Source organism: Thunnus maccoyii, chromosome 14 (assembly GCF_910596095.1).
Source record: "Thunnus maccoyii chromosome 14, fThuMac1.1, whole genome shotgun sequence".
In the NCBI taxonomy this organism is placed as follows: Eukaryota; Metazoa; Chordata; class Actinopteri; order Scombriformes; family Scombridae; genus Thunnus; species Thunnus maccoyii.
The window spans coordinates 31,491,931-31,519,373 of record NC_056546.1 but is presented as its reverse complement, the minus strand read 5'-3'; the positions used below and the strand labels follow the sequence as shown (position 1 = coordinate 31,519,373).

The 27,443-nt window shown below is 38.5% G+C and overlaps 1 protein-coding gene across 1 annotated transcript in view; it reads right to left on the bottom strand.

The window, feature by feature from the left end:
* Positions 1–480: 480 nt before the first annotated feature.
* Positions 481–27,443, bottom strand: part of vps8 (VPS8 subunit of CORVET complex) — a 176,318-nt gene continuing 149,355 nt past the window's right edge. The window contains exons 38-45 of the mRNA XM_042434438.1: positions 20,831–20,912; positions 17,334–17,416; positions 14,964–15,044; positions 13,489–13,658; positions 7,083–7,251; positions 3,631–3,684; positions 3,031–3,111; positions 481–1,243 (exon numbers count right to left, since the gene is read on the bottom strand). Coding sequence (XP_042290372.1) covers positions 1,118–1,243; positions 3,031–3,111; positions 3,631–3,684; positions 7,083–7,251; positions 13,489–13,658; positions 14,964–15,044; positions 17,334–17,416; positions 20,831–20,912 — 846 coding nt within the window. The 3' untranslated portion in view covers positions 481–1,117. The remainder of the gene's footprint in view (positions 1,244–3,030; positions 3,112–3,630; positions 3,685–7,082; positions 7,252–13,488; positions 13,659–14,963; positions 15,045–17,333; positions 17,417–20,830; positions 20,913–27,443) is intronic.

Here is a 27,443-nt window from a genome sequence, read left to right as displayed (position 1 = left end):
TCTTGGGTAGACATGAAACTCTCTGGTTGAATCACTAGCACAAACAACTGTGTTCTAAAATATGATACCTGATGAAAAGTCATGAGACATGAAGTTGTTTTTCATTGCCAATGGCAAAGTGGACCCTTATGACTCACAGACAAACTAAGGCCATAATTTGCAACAAATTGATCATTTTTGTTACTTCATTAATCCCACAAGGGAAGACTAAAATAGAGATAAAAATGAAGACAGCTCTCCCAAAAAAGGTCACACTACTCTCCCTTTAGCAATAACAAAAAATACATAACCTTCCCCCTTTTTTAACATCCCCTCCATTCCTAATATTTTCTGTACAGTTAGTAATGTAGTATGTAGATTAATTTACTTCAAAGTTGACTTTTCTCCTAATGATTTGTTTGAAAAAAAAAAGCCCAAACAAGATAATTTATCAAATTCTTTTCTGTTTTGCAATGTGTTACCACACATCAATCAAATCAATCACAGTCAAATCAAAAACTTTATTAATACAGTTCCAACATGGTGACTTCTCACACATCAACTCTTGAGATATTGAATTCAGTCAACAAAGGTAATTTATTACTGTCAATTAAAAGCTGACAAGCACATCATGATATCAAACTATATTTTTTTTTCATTGAAGAAGTTATGATCACAATTTCACATTTATGTGCTAAAATAAGAGGAAACAGAAGTATCATGTTTTTTTCCTGCTTGTAAACAAACATTTAGTATCACTTCCAGGTCTTGTCTCACTTTCACATTTCCCTCTCCTAAATGTTTTAACATTCTTTCCATTTATGTTAGGATCCACCTTTTGACATTGCAGTCCCACCAACATGTAACCAAAAACAATATGATTTAGTCAGATAACACTGGATAAAATTAAAGCTACATTCATAATTATCAACATAACTCAAAATTAAACATTTTGTTTTCAACATCTGACAAAAGTAATAAAACATCAAATGCCTCACAACATAAAAGCAGTGGAAAACTACAATTCACACTAATAGTAGAATTGTTAGGGGAATGCAGGAAATCATAAAAAACAGAATGTCCAGTCTTTAACCAACCCCACAACTCCAGCCTGGACAAATGGAGGAAAAAAATCATCCTACTCTTCCAACAAAGGTGGAGGAGAGAGTTTAAGTTGGAAACTCTCTGTGCCTGGTTGAGCTGAGATTAGAAGTCCTGTCTTCTCATTTCCATGGCAGTGGGAGAGCTCTGAAAGGATGGACAACTGGAGGAAAGAGAGCCATAGTAGGAAACAATTAGAAAAAGTGATACATCACCTCCGTCTCTCTCTCAAACATACACACACAGAGACATTTAAATAATAACAAAAAGTACCAGGGTAAGTGCTCCAGAGTGACAGGAAGGTAGACAAAAGATAAAAAGATAAATATGAGATACTACGGTAAATGGACTAAATGGACTGTGCTTGTATTTTCTAGTCTTCTAGTTTCTAGACTAGTTTCTAGTCTTCCAACCACTCAAAGAGCTTTTTACACGAGTCACATTCACACACATTCATACGCTGATTGCCGGGGCTACCATGAAGGTCCCAACCTGCCCATCAGAGGGAATCTAATCATTCACACACTGATGGCACAGCCATCAGGAGCAATTTGGGGTTCAGTGTCTTGCCCAAGGACACTTTGACACTTTGACTGGAGGAGCTAGGAATCAAACTATGGTAGGATATAGCTAGGGCTGTAGTCTCCTGGTCGACGGGTCGATTAGTTGGTCGATATGCTCTTGTCTGACCAAATTCTCACTGGTTGAATAATCGCCGTGTTACTTTCATAAGGAGAAAAGTACTATATCAATAGCCTTCCAGGATTAATCCATTATTTCCTGTGGCGGCAGGGACAGACTAACAAATGACCTGTGAAAACAAGGGTGTATTCAAAACACCCCCCTTGTTTTCACAACTTTGAACTTGCCCAATCTAATGGAGACAGCTAGGTCTAACTTTACTCAACTTTTACTGAGCGTTTACTTAATGTACTGAACGTTTACTGAAGCAGTGTTTCTCCTGTAATTATAACAACAAGGACCCCCGCCAGGCCAAAAAAATTTTTTTTAATGTCAAAAATAACTCATGTATGTTCCCATACATGAGTTAATCTCTGTCGTTGCCTGGGAAACTATTGGTAGCGTAGCTCCGTTTAGGAATATGGCATTGCATAATATGTTTGTGTAGCAGGTGGGAAAAAGTGAGTAGCAGAAAAGTGACGATGAACACGAGCGGAGCAGAGGAAAAGGTTACCAGTAAGTTGTCAGTCTTGCAGTAAATGTACAGTACAGGCTACAGTGTGTCAGTTAATAAATGCTGCAGCTTGTCAAGACCCCTAAGTGCTGGAAAAGTAAAGGGAGTTAGCTCCAAAGTCCAAAGCAACAATGGGTTAGCCTAACCTGAAGATGCTAAACTGAGAAATAGAGAACAGAGAACTGTGTGGCTGCTGAGTTCACTCTGCCCCAAAACATCCAACAATTTTTGATCCCCCACGACTAATCAATTAGTGGAAGATTATGTTCGATTTCAGTTGACCAAGATTTTCTTTGGTTGACTACAAAGAAAATCTTTGCCCTAGATATAGCAAAGGATAGTCTTGTGTGATTTTATAGTTTCCAGACCTGATTCCTTGTTATTAGACAAAAACTACAATCTAGGTTATAACTCTGGTTCTTGGTGTAAGTAATGTTATGTAATGTAATTATAGTCCATGAGGAAAAATACTGTAGGTTGTTTTGCATTTTCCGGGCCAATATCAACATTATAACTGGTGGTAGGTTTGGCATAATGCTATAGGCATGCATAATGCTGTTTAAGATGTGTCTAGTGCTGTTTTGGCACCGATCAAACACAGTTCGACCTGTCTGTGACTGACTGTCATCACGGTATCCATAGTTGGTCACACAAAGGCCATTCCCATAGTGAAACACTTCACCCTCTTATCAAAGAACAAGGCATTACATTTAGTGAAGTTTTTCAGCTGCCACAGACAGACACAGTGTCCATACCCTGGATGGTCCTCGGTATAAACAGCGTAGCTGATCCCAGGACTGTTCCTGCGTAAGGTCCAATGATGCCTCAACAAATACCTGGACCAGAGGAAATGTAGTCAGATTATAAATATTAAACTGTAATTTGTTACACTGCGTACAGAGTACAGTATGAGAACAGCTGTATCCAAGAAGCAGAATGTAATGGCAACAGGGTCTCCTTGAGCCTGAATGTCATATTTGGTCTTTCGTAGGGGGTGGAAAAAATCAGAAATACAATACAGTAGCTCTGTGGTGAATATCAGTTTGATAAGGCTCACATTTGGTTCTTGATAAAAGTCATATCTGACCCAAGATAACCAGACTAGGACGTTGATATCAAACTTTATGCACTGTGGCTTGGCATGCTACATCTCTGCAAATAAGTCAAATAAAGCTCAATTTGGGTCATATTTTCAAGGGACTTTTCATGGGTTTTTCCATTATTTAAAAATGATCACTTCCTGGAAATAAATAAATAAACTGGAATTATGCTTTGAGTGAAATGCTGAGAGAAAAAAATATTTCAGCAAAAATATTTTGAGGATAATAATCTCCAGCAGAGCCAAAGATTCTTACCTTTTTCCTGTGAGCCTCAACTCCTGCGTCATGATGCACTGACGTAACACGAGTCTGAAACAGAGAGAGGAGAAGGCTACATCAGATTTGTTAGCTTCTGTTAGACATTCTCTGTGCTTAGGTTGAAAGCAGTATTGCAATAGTAACAAAATCAAACTGGCACAAAATGATTCTTTGCGCAGCAGGTATTGGAGTGCTTGACAAAATGGATAGATATTACCATGTCCCTGTGGGGCAGGATCAATGTAATCAAAATTATGACACTGCAGTGTTTCCCCTATAATAGTACAGGCAGCAGTGTTTCTCCTGTAATTATAACCACGAGAACCCCCGCCTGGGAAACTGCAGGTAGCGTAACTCCTTTTGAGGAATAGGGCAGTACGTAAGCCAGTGAGGAAAAGGTTAGTAGTAAGGCCATATTCAGACCAAATCAGGCGGTGCAGCATTCAGCCACATGGTCGGGTCGAGATGTGTAGGGTTGTGGGCGTGTTTATTTGTCCTCTGGAACGTAACCGCTGTGAAACAATCACAAAACAAGGTTTTTTGATCTGATACACTGGCATTCTCGCTTCCAGTGTCTCTTCATTCACTCTCTAGCTCGCTTGACCACTGCTGCTCTCTCTCGTCTTTTTTACAGTATAGACTACAGGATGTAAGTTAATAAATGCTGCAGCTTGGGGGTTAGCTCCAAAGTGAGCAACAATGAGCCTAACCTGACGACGCTAAACAGAGAAATAGAGAATGGAGGAATATGTGGCTCATACATTGTTGCCATTTCATAGTCTAATTAGTGTATGCAGTCTCCATCAAGGATTTTCTAAAATACGCACAAATAAAAACATCTGTAACAAATGCTCCTGAAGTGAAGGAGCTTAAAAGACAACCTTCACAACACTGAGAAACTTTACTGCCTGATCACCAAATTAGTAATATAAAACTCTAAAAATGTATTTAACTCTACAAGCCATAGTCTACCTAAAAGATGTGCAGAACACTGGATCAATGATCCATGATCACTGATCAATGATCTATGATCTTCTTAGTGACGGGGATCTGAATTGGACTGTCATCTGGAAAAATGCCAGAAAGCATTTTAGGTCCACTAGTAACAAATCCAATTTAATGTTTTAAACAGATCAGTGGTGGAAAGTAACTGAGTACATTTACTCCAGTACTTGTACTTTACTTGAGTATTTCCATTCAATGCTACTTTATACTTCCACTCCACTACATTTCAGAGGGAAATATTGTACTTTCTGCTCCACTACATTTATTTGACAGCTTTAGTTACTTTTCGGATGAAGATTTGACACAATGGATAATATAAAAAGCTTTTAAAATACAACATATTGTTAAAGATTAAACCAGTGGTCTCCAACCTTTTTGGCTTTTGTCGTCTTACAAAAAACAGGGTGTAGTAACATTTACTCAGCTTGTTTCTCTGATAACTTCAGATCCAGACATTCAGCAGGTTTCTACAGGATCTGAATTATTCGCATAGGTCTCCTCCTCTCCAAAAACAAACATACACTGGGATTAAAACTGTAAAAATACTGAATAAAGCTATTTCACATTAAAAAATCAATATTTCTCTGATGATGTTCAGCAAGCACCGGACTTCCAGGAGGGGCTGCTAGTCTGGCTGCTGCTAACGTTTTTTCAGCTTGTTTCTCTGATAACTTAAGATCCAGACATCTGATGACTAAAATCCGTCATCTGGTTAAAGGACATTCCTATCAAGATCTAAAAAGTTTATCATAAAACTGTGGCTAAAAACTGAATGTCAATATAGTCAATATATAAGTTCCTGTCGAACAACCACAACGCAGACGTATTATCTTGTATGCGTATACTCTTTGGTAAACACCATTGTGGCAAACAGCCACAACACCGATGTATTATCTTGCAGGTGTATACTCTTTGGTGGATACAACTGTAGTGGACAACCACAATGCTTTTGCATGCATCTTGTGAGCATATACTCTTTGGTAGAGGGGGTACGATGGCATTGACAGGCGACCAAATAAAACGGACCATTATCTTGATTAAAATTACAGATTTCTCTGGGTTTGAAAATTGTTGGAAACATTTGGGATAATTTAAGTACGCAACTCAACAAAATATATAACACAGATCTAGTTGTTTTTAGACATTTTAATGCGAAATAGTTGCATATTTTAGCTTTTAGCAAGATTTTTCATGCAGGACTTTTACTTGTAATGGAGTATTTTTACATTGTTGTATTGGTACTTTTACTTAAGTAAAGGGTCTGAATACTTCTTCTACCACTGAAATGACTCTATTTTTATAAATTTAATAAAATGGCTCTCAACTGATAAGTGTATGAAATGCAAAACTCACAAAGGTGCCTTGATGCATATGCTGTGGGAGTGTACTGAGTGTATTTCTAAGAAGCTTCCGGGAAGAGTGGTTCCTGCAAATTATGTAACATTTGAATATTTGAACTACTTTCTCTCCTAAATTGTGCATGCTGGGGGAGACAAACAATGATATGAATATGGATGAAAAAGATGTAGTACTGACTCTTTGTCAGTACTTTTTGTAGTCTCTTTGTTTCCCTGTTGATAAAAAAGTGATATTAAAATATTGGACAGAGGAATGTGTCCCTAGCATGAAAGACTGAATCCCTGAAGCACCTTCAACAATCAAATTTGAAGAAATTGCTCATAGTATCAGTGGTGAGCTAGATGTGTTAAATGCAAAGTGGGGTAAAGTGGGAAGTTACTTAATACGCTGCCAAGCAGATAACCAAGACATTACTAAATATTATGTCAGAAATGGAATAAATATTAAAATTATTGATTAGTTATTGATTAGTTAATTCATTAATTAATCTCAGGAAGAACAATGCATGAATTAAACTCAATGGTCTGGGCCTGGGGCCAGGTAGGGAATGGTTGTTGTGTTTTGATGGTTTTGTTTGTTTGTCTGTTTGTCTGTATATCAGTCCCTTTTCTTTTTAGATTATGAACTTATTAGCCATCTTATTTTCTATTTATGATATAAGCCTTAGGTTGGCTGGGTTTCATTTATTTGGGAAGTAGTAGATATGGTAGATTCATAATGACTGATAAGAAATCATCGGTTGTATGTTGCCTTGTTAAGCTGTTGTGGTTCTGTGAGATAAGATATTAATTAAATAAAATAAGAGAAATCACTTAAATTGTTTTTTTCTTGATGTCTGTATGCAGTGTTTTCATCTTGTCTAAGTAACCGCCACATTGTGCCACATTTCACCAATAAAAAGGAAAAAACAACACAACATATTGATCCTACTGACAATTATTGTGTCAATACAGGGAATTGTTGTTGTGATTTGATGTTTTTTTTGTTTGTCTGTTTGTTTGATTGTCTATACATCAGTCTCTTGCACTGTCTTGAGGGTCTCTGTCTATCTGGATCTTTCTTTCTTTGAATGCACAAACATATACCTGTGCCAGGGATGTGCTGCAGCCTCTTTTTGGTTTGGTGGAGGGCCCGCCTCTTCCTCCCTGGCTAGAAGAACACTTGTAGCAGCTCCACCGCTGCTGCAGCTCTGATGCAATGCCCCATCCATAGTCCTTCTGCTGCAGACACTGGAAGTGGTATGGGTGGCCACAGCTGACAAGACACACACATACACATTTTAATACCTGCAAAAGCATGCGTTTTCATAAAATGTATTTGGAAAGAGATAAATTGTGCCAAAATCTGTCAGAGGCACATTTTTTCAGTGTTGTCCCTTGAGAGGTGAGGACATAAAAGACATAATATGAAAAATGTTCTAAAATATTTCAGAAAATGGCAATAACATTGAGTAAAGACATTAAAGCACCAAAATGGGACAACAGTCACAAACGTTAATGAGCAATAGGTAGCACAAAATATTGTATGACACACGGGACCAAAAGCCTTCAGATGGTGAAATTGTGTTTATATACTACTAAATTGCAACAGAAATGGTATCTGTATCTGGCTTCCAGTTTGGCGAAAGACAGAGTAGGCAGCAAGTTGGAAGAGCTCTGTCGCCATTCAACATTTATTTAACATCTGTTATACTATTCACCTGCTCTGAACCTGGAAAGCCCGCTTCGAAAACTGACTTCTGACATGTTCTTGTGTGCATTGTATACAGCTCAATATAGGAAAAACAACCACAACCAAAAGGTAAAAAAGCCAAAAATTAGAACAAGGGCAGAAAAATGGCAGCCTAGCATCTAATCTCCTATTTAGCAATGACCCTGCACATGGGGATGGCAACAAGCCAGAGATACAGAAATTACACGCCGGCATGGAGGAGTGGATTACTGGAAACCAAATAATTGCAAACAGCACAAATTTCATCTAACCACGCCACTATTGCCAGCCATGACCAGACAATTCAGGCCATCGAAAGGTCAATGAACGACTCCCAAGGGAGAATAACTACACAAGAATCCACATTTGGTAACCTAATGAAGGAAACAAACAACAGAAACCAAAAGCTTTCCTAGCTGACAAATAATTGCCAGCATGGACGGTAATGTTCACAATATGATTTTGTGTAAGCCTGAATGACATTCATCAGTTCTCTGTCTTATCAATCCCCCTTGTCTTGTCTGTGTTTGTATTGGCCATGTAGTCATGGTGACGTAAATGTTGCTCTCAACGCTGAAATTTGGCAGTGGATCTGGCGTATCTGCCGGCTACGATAACTGTCCCATGGTGTGCAGACTCTGCCTACTTGGTGCACCACAGGTGTACCAGTGTGGTAATGGTGTGGACCCATTCACAGCAGGATGAACTTGTTATAAAGTAGCAACAACAAAGCCCGCCCATTCAGAGGGACCTTGATGGCTCCAGTGTCTCTCACAAAACCTGCTTACTAACACCACTGTGTGTCGAAATCCTGCAGTGAGCAGGCAGAGATTATTCAAAACCTTCCAAAAGTCTTATGTTACCCGAAGCTGAAACCAAGGGGGCTATTTGGTGGACGTTTTAACATCAGAAGCATTACTGCAAAGAGCAATCAGCTAACTCATCTTCTGTCTGACTCAAATCTGGACTGTCTCTGTCAGACTGAAACATGGTTGAAACAAACACCTCCTACGAGTGTGTTCACAGTGCCCAGATACCAATGTTTTAGAAGAGACAGACTTGATGGAAGACGAGGAGGGGTGCTTTTTTATGTGAGACAACATCATATGTGAATGTGTGGTTTACAGTGTGGGTAAACTAATGAACTCCAGAGAGGTGCACTAAGGAAGGCAGTCAAAACTAGAAGAGACACTGACATGCTGATTTATAAAGGTTTAAGGAACAAAGTTATCCAAGAGCTAATAGAAGCTAAATCTCGTTTTTATCTCAATATATTGAATGAAGCAAAAGGCAACAGTAAATTGATCTGGAAAAACATTGATAATCTCCCAAGGAGAGACCCAAAATTTTGAGGAGATTTTAAACTCAAAGTACAGGGAAAGTTAAATGAAGATCATTTAACTGTTGCTTCTGTGTTTAATAGTTGCTTCTGTCTTTAATAAAGTCTGTATATGAGTTAGGAAAAAAAAATATGAAAAGGAAACTAGATATTGCTCCTATAGATGCTGCAGGCCAGGTTTTCGTGCTGGTAGAGACTAATCATCAGCTCCCTAAAAAGCTCCAAAAGTAGAGATGCTTTCCAATTTGACACCATGTTTGTTAAATCACACAAAGATATTTTAACTCCCCCCATTGCTCATTTTATTAACTTGTCTTTTAAACACAGCTCCTGTCCTGATGACTGGAAACGTGCCATTGTCACGCCTGTTTTTAAATCTGGAGACCGCCTTGAAGCCAGTAACTGCAGACCAATAAGTATACTGCCAGTACTCTCAAAGGTTGCTGAGAAAGTTGTCACTGAACAACTGACAACATTTCTTAATACCAGCAATTGTAAGCAATCTGGCTTTAGAGCAAATCATTCCACTGAAACTGCTACCTTGCACTTTATAGAGCAAATAAATCGAGACTTGATAAAGGAGGAGTAGTTGCTGTATTTTTAGGTCTGCGTAAAGCATTCTACACAGTCAATCATGATGTTTTAATATTGAAACTCTCTAAATTTAACTTCTCATCTAGAGCACTGGCATGGATGTCTTCATATTTATGTAATAGGATACAATGTGTTAAAGTTTGTGACACACTGTCCAGTAACATGAAGTGCACAATGGGTGTTCCACAAGGGTCAGTGTTAGGTCCCCTATTATTTAGCCTATATATTAATGATCTCCCTCAACAGTGTCGTGATGTAGAACTGTAAATGTATGCAGATGACACTGTTGTGTACACACATGCAAAAACAGCTGAGTTAGCTGCTGCTAAGCTAACGATTGCATTGGAAAGGATTACACATTGGCAACCTCCTAACACTGATATTCTCATCAAAGATGAATGAATTGACATAGTCACTGATATTAAATATCTTGGTGTGACACTGGATTTGAACTTTAAGAAACATGTTAGCAATCTTAGCAAGTTTTAGACATATTAGAAACTGTCTCTCTTTGGACGCAGCCAAGATATTTATGCAGGCTGTGATTCTTTCACATACAGTGGTATGAAAAAGTTTAGGCACCCCTGACAATTTCCATTATTTTCATTTATATATAAAAATCACATCAATATTTAGTCAAGCCTCCTTTTGCAAAAATAACAGACTCTAGACTCTTCCTATAGCCTCTAATGAGTGTCTGGATTCTGGATGAAGGTATTTTGGACCGTTCCTCCTACAAAACATCTTCAGTTCACTTAGGTTTGATGGTTGCCGAGCATGGACAGCACACTTCAAATCATCCCACAGATTTTCAATGATCAATGATTTCAAGGTCTGGGGACTGCGATGGCCATTCCAGAACAATGTATTGTTCCTCTGCATGATTGCCTAAGTAGATTTTGAGCAGTGTTGTGGGTCATTGTCTTGTTGAAATATCCAGCCCCGGCGTAACTTCAACTTTGTGACTGACACTTGAATATTATTCTCAAGAATCTGCTGATATTGAGTGGAATCTATGCGACCCTCAACTTTAACAAGATTCCCAGTACCGGCACTGGCCACACAGCTCCACAGCATGATGGAACCTCCACCAAATTTTACTGTGGGTAGCAAGTGGTTTTCTTGGAATGCTGTGTTCTTTCGCCGCCATGCATAACGCCCCTTGTTATGACCAAATAACTCAATCTTTGTTTCAGCGACTCTGTTTGTGGCATGTGTGCAGAAAGGGCTTCTTCCGCATCACTCTCCCATACAGCTTCTCCCTGTGCAAAGTGCACTGAATTGTTGAACGATGCACAGTGACACCATCTGCAGCAAGATGATGTTGTAGGTCTTTGGAGGTGGTCTTTGGGTTGTCTTTGACCATTCTCACCATCCTTCACCTTTGCCTCTCCAATATTTTTCTTGGCCTGCCACTTCTGGCCTTAACAAGAACCGTGCCTGTGGTCCTCCATTTCCACACTATGTTCCTCACAGTGGAAACTGACTATGAAATCTCTGAGATAGCTTTTTGTAGCCTTCCCCTAAACCATAATGTTGAACAATCTTTGTTTTCAGGTCATTTGAGAGCTGTTTTGAGGCCCCCATGTTGCCACTCTTCAGAGGAGAGTCAAAGAGAAGAACAACTTGCAATTGGCCACCTTAAATACCTTTTCTCATGACTTGATGCACCTGGCTATGAAGTTCAAGGCTTAATGATCTCACCAAACCAATTTTGTGTTCCAATTAATCAGTTCTAAGTAGTTATAGGTGTTCAAATCAACACAATGACAAGGGTGCCCAAATTTTTGCACAGCCTATTTTTCACGTCTGATTTAATTTCATACAACTTAATATTGCTACACTAAAAATCTTAGTCTGGAAAATACCCCAGTACTCAGATTTTATTGGAAAATGAATGGCATGCCAATGTGATCATTTTCTGTGAAGACAGAGCAAATTATTATGCAGCCTCAGAGGGGTGCCTAAACTTTTTCATACCACTGTATGTACTGTCTTATTGCATCACATGTTGGGGGCACGCTGGAGAAACAGCAATAAGACCTCTTGAGTCCTTATACAAACTCTAAAAACTCTGGAGAAAAAGCCAATGCATTTCCACCACTGTAGGGTACTGGAGAAATACAATTTACTGAGCTTTGAGAATTTTAGATTATTCTCAAATTTGTGTGTAGTTTCTAAAATTTTAAATGGTTTGGCCCCTCCCCCACTACATGACTTTGTGTATACTCGCTCAGTAAGTTCTATTAGATCCTCTAGAATATCCTTTATTCAAAATTGTACCATACCATTTCGTTGCACTGCATTTGGGCAATCAGCTTTCTCTGTGAAAGCCACAAGTCAGTGGAATGCCCTACCTGATGATATGAAGAGCTGCAGTTCCATCAGTATGTTCAAAACAAAATTCAAAAATCCGCTAAAAACTACTCAGCTCTGTAACTACTGGCTCTAAATTTCATCTCATGGTCTTCTCATGAACACAAATAATCTTGCTTTTAATTTGACAAGCATACATTATTAATTTCTAGTTGACATTGTGAGTGTATGTGATGTGCTATTGTGTGTACCTTTGTATTATGTGTCCTGTGTGTTTTTTGCTTTGTACTGTTTGTTATTGTGCTGTTATATGTTTTAAGCGTGACCTGCAGATGAAAATAAGCTATAAGCTAACTCTGGTGCAGTACATCAAATGGTAACATTTATGTTTAACACTGTACATGGTCCCAATAAATACAATATAACAACAAGTTTGTGCATTCACTGGGACAAGATCCGGAAGGCTGCCTCTGCACCACTGCAGTAAATGAAAATCAAGATTTTCATAGATCTCTGCCAGGAAACAAGGGAGGCACAAAACAAGGTTTGGCCCTCAGTGGAGAAAGCAAGACAGGGAGGGCAAAAAACTGGTTCTCAAAGCCACTATACTGTTATTGATGCTATAATTTGCCTTCTCCTGCTGAAAAGATTCACCAAAACATTGCCTCAGTGGCCAGGCAGAGGCCAGTACTCACTTTGGAGTGGCACAGAAATTAGTATCTTGTTCAGTTTATTCTGTGTGGCATGGCACCTTACAGAGGTTAGAGTATGATATTTGCTTATGGCTTTTGATGTTATAGAAAGCATTTTTTTTTATTGTCAAAGCCCTAAAAAAACAATTATTTTAGGGCTTTGGTGAATTTCTTTTGTAAGACAATAAGAAGTCTACATGACAAGGGACATCGTTCACTTGAACTCAAGAATGGCACATCCCCTGTTGTTCAATCTAATCTCTGTTCTTAATTGCAGCACAATGTTTAGCAAGCTATTCAGCCAATAGAAACCTGAAAGGTGTCTTTCTAGTCATTTGTATTACATTTATTCATTTAGTGCTCTTGCTGTTTTTGAGTAGTTGAAGATCAGACATGCTGCTGCATTTTGGATCATTTGCAGAGGGTTTGTTGTGCATGCTGGCAGCCTAGCCAGAAGGGTGTTATGGGGCCTTCAGACAGTGAGTGGTTGCCAATGAGGGAAATGATACTGGAGCTGATTTTACTGGTATGCAAGTTCCCTGAATTATACACCTCTTCATAAGAAGAAAACAGATCAACAGATGGGCAATCATTCAATGTGAGGGATGACCACTATCATAAGCAAAGCAGTTGTAATAAAAACCATGTGAGCAGATAAGCAGAAAAATCATCATCAGCCAATTTGTGGATGATGCTACTCTTTCACAAATACCCTTTTCTCTAAACCATGAACCACCTATCTTCTGATTAGTGGACAACCCGCTCTACCTCCTGGGCCACAGCCACCCCGAAAAGCTATTTGTCACTTTACAGTTGCCCAGCACCTCCTTTGTGTGTTACCTGAACACAATGATCTCCTCAGCTGAGTCCTGCCTCCTTTTGTACTGCTGTAGGCAAATATTACAGTAGTCTTGTCGTGGGTGGAGTCCCCTTGTCACAGCAGCACGCAGGTGAGCCAGGGACCAGTGGAGGTCATGGTTCAACAGATTGGTGGTTGTTTCAAGTAAAGTCTAAAACACAAAAGACAGCATTATACCATGTGAATTACAACTCTATTCACCGACAGTATATAATAAAATACTTTGAATTATAGATGAACGAGAGTGTTTCTCTTTACTAATCAACAGTTGATATATAGGCCTGTTTTACTGCTGTGTGTACAGACATTGGCAATACAAGCCAATCTTAGCTTAGATGGAGTTGTTTGATATTTCTGCTTTGACAGAACATGAAAATCAGCAAGGAAGTAACACAACGTCCAGCTCTTTACATGAAAAAGACCATTTCACAGAATTTTAACCTCACTTCTATTTGTTAGAGGTGAAAGAATATCTGAAAATCTGACATAACAGTTGTTATGTCAATCTGTATCTTCAGAGTTCCCCAACAACACTTCTCTCCACCATATTGAAATTATGTTTGTGACACAATAAGGCACAACATATAAATAATATATGAAATATAAAGTAGAATATGAAGAATTATTGAGTCACAATGACCTTTATGAATAATCAAAAGACAAAGTAAAAAAAAAGGTCTTGAGAAGAGATTAAATTGAGATTCTGAATTCAGATTGAAGGTTGGTGGTCTCTTCCTGCACTGAATTTGTTTATCATCTGTTTGAATAAATTAATAAATTAACAAACAGATGTTTGAATAAATTAGCTTTTTCTTGGCTTTATGTTTTAGTTTTAATTTTTTAACACTGTAACAAATGTTTTATTGTAGCTGCTAAACAGTGAGTTTATAATATTCTTATCAGTGTAATATTTTAAGTGTACATGGTGACTGTCCAGAATCTCTCACAGCCAACCCTGTGGTGTGGACTAGCACTGCAAGGATTCCCCCAAAATCTAATTATATCACAGTGGTAGCACTTAAAAGTGCCTAATGCTATCACAAGAAGGCTGCACCTTTGACTTGGTTGCACCGCACCATCGTATGTGTTACAGTATAATGTCAGTTGAGGGTGCTCAGCTTCCACACAGCTTTGCATGGGTAAAGCCACTACTGCACTGTGATGTCACATCACACTACATTTAGATTGTACTGTAGCCTTACACTTGGCATATACATTTATACTTAACTGCATAATTTAAATGTTCAGTGATTGATCAAACGAAAAAGTAACATGTTGCAAAATTGATGTTCTTATCAGTGTAATATTATAAGCATACATAGTGACTGTCTGTCTGTGCGTCCTGTCCAGAGTCTCTCACACACACACACACACACACACACACACACACACACACACACACACACACACACACACACACACACACACACACACACACACACACACACAGCTTTACCTGTTCATAGTTGAAAGTGTCCAACATGCCCAGAATGAGGCCCTGGATCTCTGCCAGCTTTCCTTTCCCATAGACTGGGTCCTGACAGACACAAGTATCACATGTCATAAGTACACAAATCTAGACTCTCACAAAGGGTTACAATAAGATAAATCAAAATCTAATTGTAACTGTTGTTCTAATTGTCTTTCCTCATTTTATATTTATATCTATTCTCAAAGCTATTTACCTAAGTCAAAATTAACCTTCCCAACACATTTACCATTTGTCTTTAATGCTTGCTACTAAGTAAAAACATGTCAGGGAGCTCTGTGATTGGTGGTCCCTTTGTAAATTTGTAGAAGGTCTTGCCAATACAACAAAACAAAGCTGCAATCTGGAGTGACATTAAAACTAACCAATCACAGTGCACCTGTGATTGGTTAGGGAGAGTTTGTTTATCCATAAAATAGTGACAACTTCTGCCAGCTAGAAGATGAATGTTTCAGCAGGTGTTTCAACTGAGCAAAGTGAGAATATTTATTTATTTTTGCTAATGCTAGCTTGTTGGTAAGACAACTTTTATGACTGAATTTTAACAGCAACTACAACTAGTGAAGAATGGAAGAGATTTGGGGGACTTGGATTTGGACATTACTGTTATTCAGGGATTTAGACAGCTGGTGAAGTTAATAAAAAAAAGTTAGGTAATTTCTATAGTAAAATACTGTAGGGAGATTAGTTTGTGATTGTTTAAGGATTTGTTTAATCAGTACGCTTAAAGATCTTGTCTGTATATGTGATGTTGGCTGATTAATGCTTCATGTTAGTTGGTACTAGTTACTGATCTAGTATTCCTACTACTGACACAGATCAGCTGATATATTGTTGGTAGCAAAATCATGTCTTTGTTGCACTGAAAGCACTTTAAGATTTATTGGTCTACCATAGAATTTATGCAGTGTGTGTCTGTGTGCGTAACTACACTCAAAAATCAGTGTCACACACAAAGAGAGCGAGACTGAGACAGAGATTCATTTTAATTGAAATGTGGCTTGACACTGTCATTGGCTTCTTGCTTGGAGTCAAAAGTTTGGACAAACTTTCTGGTACTGAATATTATCACACTTGCCCTGTGTTTTCCGATTGCAGATATTGGTCATCAGTAGCTACTTAGCCAGTACAGAAAAAAACTTAATCCATACCATAACAATTGCTGGTCAGTAAATTGAGGCTGTTGAGGATTATGAATACCTTGACATTTACAGTGATTCCAAATTTAAGTGGAACCGTCAAAAGCCAACAACAGCTGTATTTTTATTGAAAGCTAGCCTCCTTTAACTCTAAGGGCCCTATTTTAATGATCTAAAGCGCACTGTCTGAAGCGCATGGCGCAATTGCATTGAGGGTGTGTCCAAATCCACTTTTGCTATTTTAACGGCGGAAAAATGGTTGCTGCGCCAGGCATATGGTTCAAAGGGGTTGTCCTTAAGTATCCTAATTAATCATGGGTGTGTTTTCTGCGTAAGATGCAATAAACCAATCACATTGTCATCTCCCATTCTCTTTAAGAGCCAGGTGCACTTGCACCTTGGCGGATTGCTATTATGATGGCGCATTTGCCAAGTAGTAAGAAGGAGCGCTTCTCTGCAGAGGCAATGGATCTGCTCGTGCATAAAGGGAAAGAGCCCGATCCATAATGAGCAGAGTGCACAGGCGTTGTGTAACTTGTGCCCTCTCAAAAATTAAAAAAAACTTGTTAATTCACCTACCGCACTCCTTTGTTTAGTGAACTTCAGGCTAATGTCTTTGGCAACAACTTCTGGCCCTCAGTTGCCAAAGTAACAGAGCTAGGAATTCCTTTTACCAACAGTCTTGCACATAAAAGTCTTAGCACTCACAGCACTACTATAGTTTGTGTTGCATAGTGGAAAGTACTGTGTACATTTCTGTGCTGTATTGCATCTTTGCACTAGTAATGCTAGTTTCTTTCTTATACTGAGAACTCAGATGAAGGTCAGACTGACCAAAACGTTGTGAGCTAATAAATATTCCAGCAGTAAATGAGACATTGTGCAGGAGCTTTTCTCACCGTTTTTTAAAAAAAAAGCATTAAAAATTCCATGAAAACTTCTCAGACCACTTTGGAGGTATAATTTAATTCTGATGCCATCTATTTCTTTTGCGTGTTTTAAATGGCAAGCACTGGTCTATAATATAGTTAAAAGCATTACCTCAGTCATAGTTAGAGCATCTAGGAGGGAGCACAACACAGAACTAGTGTATTTAGCTATGTTTTGATGAGACAGTGAGTATTTGATACTTAAAAGAATCACTTCTTTAAAGTAGGGAAGACTGAGAAATCGTAAGTTAAAAAACACACATACACACCTGCAGTATTCGCTGGATGATGGCAGGCAGTGAAATAAAGCTGCTCATACTGTTGAGAACTTTCATTGTCAGCTCCTTCAAGACTGAGACATAAACATAATATCATCTTAATCGACAGCACTATCTGCATCATCATCAAGATGATGGTTAGTGTCTCAACAGAACAAAAGCTTGTCATACTGTGTTAGATGGTGAAGAAGTAATAAACAAAAGGTTCTCAATAATTAAACATGATCATATCAGACACAATCTATAAGAAAGAAATGTTTGTGGACATACTCAAAACTGCTTCTATTGATTTTGGGCTTCTAAGGGTAGGGGAAATTAAATATTCAAAAATTTAATTTAATAGAGTGCAGACCTGTGCAGATTAATACCAGGAGTAATAGTCTCCATAGATGCTTTCATCTCTTATTTCATCTGACATTTGAACAGTTTTTAATTCTTACTCTTCAACTGTTAATTCAACTACTTTCAGGGTTTACATACAAGTCTATAATTTAACTGCCTAAGAGTTTGAAATTAAGACATTTCAAAGTGACTGTGGCTCAGGAAGTAGGGCAGGTTTGTCCACTAATTGCAAGGTTGGCGGTTTGATCCTCAGCTCCTCGTGTTGAAGTGTCCTTGGGCAAGACACTGAACCCCAAATTGCTCCCAACTAGTGCGGTGCCCATTCAAAATGTGCCTGTTCGGAACAGGCCGATTTCTCAATACCTAGGGAGAGTTTTGCCCCTCCCTTAAACGCCTCTCATGCAGACTATTGGTAGACACTACAATTTACCGATTTTCCCTAAATGCCTCACATGCAGGCCATCAGTAGACTCTACAATTTATCGATGTTACCTAAATGCCTCACACACAGAATATCTGGAGACTACAATTTTGAGTTGAGCTGAATTTGATTGGATGAACTGTAGTGCCCGTTCAAAGCATGCCTGAGACATCCTTCACTATGTCTTGGACATACATACAAAGTTCCCGCGTGTGAGGAACGGAAATAGAGCTTAACTCTCTTAACTTTTTTCAGTTCATTCTCTTTGGTAGTTCTTATCACTACGGATATAATCCCATCTCCGATCACAATGTGGGTTGCAATGGCAGACTGGTGCTGTCCGTATTTGTGCTTGTTGAAGTCATGTGCAGAAGAAGAAGCAGAAGCAACACTGTTTATGAGGTATTTTTATATATTTCTGAATATGCCTGAGACATCCAGCACTAAGTCTTGAATGTACATGGCAAGTTTCGTTCACAGTGCACAGTTCAATAGTAAAGTTTAAGTCTCTTGAAAGTTTTCATTAACACTAAAGATGTAATCCCACCTCTGACCACAATGTGGGTTGCAATGGCAGAACGGCACTGTCCGTATTTCCGATCGTTAACTTCAGGGGCAGAAGAAGAAGCAAATCAACGTTACAGAAGCAACGTTGTTTATGAGGTATTTTTATACAGTGCTGTGCAAAAGTTTTAGGCACTAAAAGTAAAGTGAGTATGCTTACAAAATATTGCTATAAATTGTTTTAATTTATCAATTAACTTCTTACAAAGTTGAGTAAACAGCAGAAACCTAAATGAAATCAATATTTGCTGTGAGCAGCTTTGCCTTTAAAACAGCAGCAGTTCTTCTCGGTACACTTTAACACAGTTTATCATGGTAACTTGCAGGTAGGTTGTTATAACCATCCTGGAGAAAGAATGTTCTTCTGTGGATTTATTATTTAGGCCATCTCAGGTGCTTCTTCATGTAATCCCAGATTGACTCCATGATGTTGAGATCAGGGCTCTGTGGGGTCCATACCATACCATCTGTTGCAGGGTTAGGGTCATCATTCTCATTCTCATCATCATTATCACTCATCATTCTTCTTGTTGCTGAAAATAGTTCTTTATGACTCTAGCTGTGTGCTTGGGGTCATTGTCATGTCATGAACAAACTGTCATGTCATGAATAAAATCAGACACCTCTCTGATAGTATTGCATGATGGATAAGAATATAAACGTATAGGGTGCCTGAAACTTTTGCACAGTACTGTATATTTCTGAACGTGCCTGAGACATCCATCACTAAGTCTTGTACATACGTGCTCGTACATGCCAAGTTTCATTCAAAGTAATGTCACACAATTCAATAGTAGAGCTTAAATCTCTTAAATGTTTTCAAGTCATTAACACTATGGATGTCTGCATTTCTGTTATTTGACTCCACAGGCAGAAGAATAAGCAAATTAGTATTTTTATATATTTCTGAACATGCCTGAGACATACAGCACTAAGTCTTGAACGTACATGCCTAGTTTTGTTCATAGTAACATTACACAGTTTAATAGTAGAGCTTAAGTCTTGAATGTTTTCAAGTCATTAACACTATGGTTGTAATCCCACCTCTGACCACAGCGTGGGTTGCAATGGCAGAGTGGCGCTGTCTGTATTTCCGCTTGTTGACCCCACAGGCAGAAGAAGAAGCAAATCAACGTTATCAATGTTATTTATGAAGTATTTTTATATATTTCCCAAGAACCACTCATCCGAACAACTTCACACAATCGACTTTGCACGTCCCCGCTTCCCCAGCAATCCATCCACCAGGTATGAAGTAGATCGGATGAAAGGTTCCTGAGATACATACATACAGACAGATAGATAGAAATTCCTTGCTTTAAATAGAGAGATGGTTGTGCCAGCACCTTGCATGGTAGCCTGCCGCTATCGGTGTGTGTGTGAATGGGTGAATGAAGCAAATTGTAAAGCGCTTTATAAATGCAGCCATTTACATTACACTTTACACATCGCACTTCCCACTGTTTTCAACTGATTTTAGCTTTTACACTTCAATTTACACCTCAACTCCTTTAGGTGCTTAAACGAACACTGCAACATGCATAAAATATTTCACATGCAAGAGTTTACATTTTAAGACATTTTATCCTGTGAAAGTGTTTACACCTGAAATTTTGGAAGTATGTACAATAATTAAATGATAAATGGACTGCACTTGTATAAGGCCTTTCTAGTCTTCTGACCACTCAAAGCGCTTTTACATTATAAGCCACATCCACCCATTCACACACACATTCACACACCTATGGTGCAGCCAATTTGGGGTTCAGTATCTTGTCCAAGGACACTTCGGTGTGGACTGGAGGAATCAGTTAAGTTTAGCTTACTAATTGCTTTCATTGCTTAAACCCTTTTCAGACATCTGTGATTAAGGTGTCTTTTACATTAATGTTCCTTATACAATTTTGCCACTGAGTCAGTCAGTTACCTGGGGTTACCCCCCCAGCCCCATTTAGTTTTAGCCTATATTTGTTTAAATAATTGGACCATGAAAAGTCAATGAAGAGTGTTAACAGAGTTGTGACTGAGAAGAGGGGGAGGTATTTCTAACACAATATGTGTCCAACAGTGAATGACTCCAGATCAGCTCTAAAACATGATTGGAACATCCTGCTGACATGTGTAGTAATATACAAACAAGTGTGTGTGTCTGTTCGTGTACCCTCAGAGGTGTGTTTGGCATTGAGCCCCTTCACTTGTTTTTGAGGAGCCATCATGGTCTCTAGTAGTGGAAACCATAGAACCTGTGAGAAAAAAAACAAAACAATGAGAGAGAGAGAGAGAGAGAGAGAGAGAGAAAGAGATGTAGTGCTATTTTGAAACAACTGTACCCCACGCATGCACGTATGTTAGTCTGCCTCTATCCTTTTTTCATCAATACACGTACGTGTGCAAGTGCTTAGCACATGCACATGCTTGTGATGGGGGGTTGAGAGGAGTAATCAAAATGCCATTTGTTTGTATGGCAGTGCTACTTGAAACAGCCCTACTGCACACACGTATGTTCATCTGTCTCTTTTTCTTTTTTCATTAACATAGATACATATGCATGTGCGTGATCGGAAAGTGGTGGTCTCTTTCTACAGGAGGTATTTATTCCTCAGTTTATTCAACAAGATGTTTGATTCTATATCAAATCTGTCACAAAGACGTCAACAGCTTGTATGCACTGCGATAAATAGACAACTGTTACATTAAACATTAAAAACACTGATACGTGAACATAAAAATTTGATTATTAAAAATGCAACAAGAGACAATAAGGCGTCTCCAAATTAAGAGAGGTGTTGTGTGCATTTACATATGTGGGGTAAATTAATTATTCATTAATTATTTAAACCTCTGACAGCCAACAGAAGTGGTCAGGATCTCAAGGCAATTAATGTGTTTTCTTTAGACACCTCTGACAGCACGGCTGTTATGCACAGATTGTAATAAGGTAACCCTTCTCAGGATGAATCCTACGCTCAATCAGAGCTGGCAGGGCATTTTTATTTCAAGTTGAACTGATTCTGATTTTTTTCACTGTTGCCACTTGAGACTGGCTCCAAAAGCTAGTCAATCGCCATAGACCCCCATGTTAAAATGCCCAACTTTACAGCAGAAATAAACAAAACCAAAACCAACAGTTTTGGTCTCTAAAGCTAATTTACCTGTTCATGACAACTGTACAAAGGGGGTAAATTTTTATACAACTTACCCATTTAAAACTTATTCAGGCTTAAAGTTATTCATAATTAAGGGTGTGGCCACTTGCTACCTTGGGGACAACAATGGTTAGGTAACCATGGCGTAACCCTAGATTCACAGAGTATAGGCGTAGCCATAGCTATTTCAGTGTGTTTTCATTCATGAAGGTTAATTGTAACATTTCAGTTGTCTAAAAAAGTCGTTTGGTTATACTAAAAGACCAACTAAGGAATCGGATGTTCAGTTTTTTCCAGTATGTACAATATGTTTTAATGGTTTTAAGCCTGTTTTTTGCTGGGGAAAATTAGCATTAGCATTGGCATTATCACAGTTAATCATAGACTGTAAATGCACTGTGCAAACCAAGCCAGAAGCTGGCAGCTAGTGTTAGGGTCAGCTCCACCCTTTCATCCAAATATCAAATATCACTTCTTGCTCCAAAAATCCAAGATGGCGACGGTCAAAAAGCAAACTTATGGCTTCAAAACAGGTGTCCACAAACCAATGGGTGATGTCACAGTGGCTATATCCATTTTTTTTTTTTACAGTCTATGCTTAAATGTCTCACGATAACTGCTGCAGTGGCATTACTGTGCAGCCTCTCTAATCATTTAAATGCTTAAATAAAATACTTTTCACTGTACCATAAGCTACCATTAAGCACAGACATGAATTTCAGTGTTGTGTTTTGGGGCACAAAAGGAGGTTCTTCACTGAGGTGAGGATTTTAATTCCTCAGATACAGATGGACCTCTTTTCTTCAAAATAGGAAACCTAAAGAACTTGTGCTGCTCGACGTAATTTAAAAAAAAATACTGTATATCACAGCAAGCTTCTGTAGACCAGAGAAAGTCCACTGCCATTATAGCCACCATGATTGTCACAGTGCGCTATCTTCAGGTCACCGGTCTATTTTTGCTGGACCTGCTCAAAGCCTATTTCTGAGGCTGAGATTCATTTGTGAATGTAGTATTAAGGCATGGATTTATGTGTTGACTTAAAATAACATTTTCGTGCTCCATTTCTTTTGTTACTGATTTTGTCTCAACACAGCAGAACATTTTTTTTGTGTTTGTAATAAGTGAGATGGAGACAAATAGAAAAAAGCAAAACAAGACTAGGTCAAAACCTAGTTTATGGCTGGACTATGTAAGGTCAGTATGTGAAATTGTGGCCAATTTGTTACAGGGATAGTCAGTGGTAGTGTCTATAATGTGAATTCCTGCATATTAAATGTTCATCTGCAATTTTCTGTAGTGGTCCCAGTAATATTTGCTGGTAAAGTGTACGGAGGTAGTATATTGCATGACATGGTTAAGAAACATTTGGGAAAAAACAGTTATAAATGCAGTTGCAAGAATAATACATTCCACTCATATCTTGGGATGTTTGATTTGCAAGAGAACTTATTTTAATTCTAATTATAACTGTTCCAATTACCTATGTGTTAACTGCCCCTGCTCTTTCATCTGTTGCACTCCGCAGATATCTCGGTTTTCACTCTGTATTGGATGTTTTGTCAGAGTGATTGTTATTTGGGGTGCTTTAACATTTTGGATTCAAATTTAGGAGCCCAGTTACTGCAGTTACAGTCAAATCAAGTACACTTGCAGAGCACCCACTCCACAATACCTTTTTTAATGCTGTTCATCATTTGTAACATGAAAATGTATGGAGATAGATTTTTTCATAATGATTTGTGTGAACAGATTGATAATCTGTGTGTAAATGTGTAATCTGTAAATATAAACACCTTCCATAAACACAAAAAAAAGATTTGTAAACTCACAAAAATATTGCAAATATAAAACAAATTCTATATCTGCGAATACATTAAATTAATTTGTGAACTCTGTTTTTATTTGTGAATCGAAAAAACATTTGTGGATCTCATTTCTACGCGTGTGGATTTGCTTTTCATACACATGGAGTTTTGAAACAAATTTTCTGCTGGTCTGAATGAAAATCCACACGTATCACTCGGCCATTTTCGGATAGCACGTGATCACCTGTTGGCGACGTCATTTCCGCATTTCAAAGAGTCTTTCTATGAGCTGTTTTTTGTTTGTTTGTTTGTTTTTAATAATCAGCGTTTAGTAATGTGCATTCATTGTTTCATGTTAGTGTCATACAGTGATCGTTCATGTGTGTTTATTTGTTCTATGTATATTATCTGGCTCACACTTTCGTATACATTTCTGTTTGAGTATGAAAGGCACAAGGATGCTTGTGGGCATTGTTCAGCTCTCTAAAGCGGTGGCTTGGCTGCTTCTTCAGTTAGCAGTTATCAGCCACCTCATCCTTTATATTTTTCATTTATTCTTTCAGGTTGGTAAAAGTCACAAGGCACTTCACATCCTATTAGTAGTGTACTCCTACTAATGTCGTTGTAATGTCTTTGCTGAAAAGCACTGTGTTTAGTTTGATTACATTGTTTCAGTGAGGCTACGTTAACTGTTGTAAGATATGACGGAAGTGGCAGCATCCTGGTGAAGGTCTTTAATAGAATGGCTGTTGGTGTTGATAGTTGTTTTGGTTTAGAAATGTCGCATTGTAGTTTTATTGTTCACTGTTAATATGTAGATTACGCTAAGCTAACATAAGCTACTGCTATATATATATGTATATATATATATAAAATCTCCCTCTCACCGCCCTCCCATGGGGGGTGTGGTGGTGTGTCTTCCTCAAGCTCGGGTCCTCTACCAGAGGCCTGGGAGTTTGAGGGTTCTGTGCAGTATCTTAGCTGTTCCTAGGACTGTGCTCTTCTGGACAGAGACCTCAGATGTTGTACCCGGAATCTGCTGGAGCCACTCTCCCAGTTTGTGGGTCACAGCCCCCAGTGCTCCAATTACCACTGGCACCACTGTTGCCTTTACCCCCCACATTCTTTCTAGCTCCTCTTTCAGCCCTTGGTATTTTTCAATCTTCTCGTGTCCCTTTCTCTTGATGTTGCTGTCGCTTGGGATTGCTACGTCTATCACGACTGCCTTCTTCTGTTGTTTGTCGATCAACATGATGTCCAGTTGGTTAGCCATCGCCAGCTTGTCAGTCTGGATATGGAAGTCTCACAGGATGTTGGCTTGGTCATTCTCAACCACCTTGATAGGTGTCTTCCATTGTGACCTTGGAACCTCCAACCCATACTCAGTGCAGATGTGCCTGTACATGCCAGCCACTTGGTTATGGCGTTCCATGTACGCTGTTCCTGCCTTCATCTTACACCCTGCTATTATGTGCTGAACTGTCTCAGGAGTATCTTTGCACAGCCTGCACCTGGGGTCCTGTCTGGTGTGGTAGATCCCCGCCTCTATTGAACTTGTACTGAGTGCCTGTTCTTGTACTGCCATGATTAGTGCTTCTGTGCTGTCCTTCAGTCCAGCCTTTTCCAGCCACTGGTAGGATTTCTTGATATCAGCCACTTCTTCTATCTGTTGGTGGTACATGCTGTGTAGGGGCTTGTCCCTCCATGATGGTTCCTCCTCCTCCTCTGCATCATCGGGTTTCTGCTGCCTGAGGTATTCACTTAGCAGTTCATCTTTGGGGACCATCTTCCTAATGTATTCCTGGATGTTGGTTGTTTTGTCCTGGACAGTGGCTCTGACGCTCACCAGTCCTCGGCCTCCCTCGTTCCGCTTAGTGTACAGTCTCAGGGTGCTGGACTTGGGATGAAACCCTCCATGCATTATTCTTGTCTTGATATCAGTGGCCTCTATCTCCTCCTTTGGCCAGCTTATTTTATGTATATATATATATATATATATATATATATATATATATATATATATATATATATATATATATATATATATATATATATATATACACACATATATTTATATATTTAACAACTATAGAGTTATATGCAGTGATCTCCGTGCAGCTGCGTCTCTCTATTTAGAGATGCTGTGAGCATTTACACAGGAGGCACAGTGGCGTAAATTCAGTGATTATTTTAAATCTCTGACACACGATAGCATCAGTCAGGATATAATGTTAATTAATGTTCTGTGTTCTTCTACACATCCAATAGGTCAGCTGTTAAACACACACAGTCTACGTTCATATAGTTCATATATGTATTCTACACCCTACTTTCGTTCCCCCAGCCCGCAACATCAACTGTTGTATGAACAGCTGTGTTTATTTTATTTATTTATTTTTTTATTGTTTCACGATAAAATGGTAGATAAAAGTAGTCATCTTTTAAATGCTGTGCTGAAAATGTCTAAATCTTAAACCCCATAATTTTCTACTAATTACTCTAGCATTTAAAGGTTGTGGAGAGATGTCTGGGTGTCAGTCACCATTTTTTTTTTGTACAGGTCGGACGGTATGACTTCTGGTCTATTCCCGCAGCCCTCAACATCAATGTTTACTGTTGTCTTGGCAACAGATGCCAGTTCAGTAGCTAATGTTAGCTTAGCTTAACTAGTCTACATATTAACAGTGAACAATAAAACTAAAATACGACATTTCTAAACCAAAACAACTATCAACACCAACAACCATTCTATCAAAGACCTTAACCAGAATGCTGCCACTTCCGTCATATCTTACAACAGTTAACGTAGCCTCACTGAAACAATGTAATCAAACTAAACACAGTGCAAATCAACACAGACATTACAACTACATTAGTAAGATTACACTACTAATAAGATGTGAAGTGCCTTGTGACTTTTACCAACCTGAAAGAATAAATGAAAAATATGAAGGATGAGGTGGCTGATAACTGCTAACTGAAGAAGCAACCAAGCCACTGCTTTCGAGAGCTGAACAATGCCAACAAGCATCCTTGTGCCTTTCATACTCAAACAGAAATGTATACAAAAGTGTGAGCCAGATAATATACATAGAACAAACAAACACACATTAATGATCATTGTATGACACTAAGATGAAACAATGAATGCACATTACTAAACGCCGATTATTAAAAACAAACAAACAAAAAAAACAGCTCATAGAAAGACTGCGAGCTCTTACTTTGAAATGCGGAAATGACGTCAACAGCAGACGATCACTTGCTATCCAAAAATGGCCGAGTGATACGTGTGGATTTTCGTTCAGACCAGCAGAAAATTTGTTTCAAAACTCCATGTGTATAAAAAGCATATCCACACGCGTAGAAATGAGATCCACAAATGTTTTTTCGATTCACAAATAAAAACAGTTCACAAATGTCTGTTGGAAAGTTGTAAATGTTAGGAAGGTATTCACAAATGCTTCTCATTTATTTGCAAATTAATTTAATGTATTCGCAGATATAGAATTTGTTTTATATTTGCAATATTTTTGTGAGTTTACAAATCTTTTTTGTATTTGTGGAATGTGTTTATATTTACAGATTACACATTTACACACAGATTGTCGATCTGTTCACACAAATAATTATTTTTTATTATGAAACAAATCTATCTCCATAAAAATGTCAGAGAAATAAAAAGCTTGCGTCCTGTTATTAGTTCAGTTATAAAACCCAAACCCACCACAGAGTGTCTCTCTTGCCGGCTGATGACAGAGCCTGTCTTTTAGAATGATACATATAACCATGAACATACATCTTAAATTAGAAATACAGG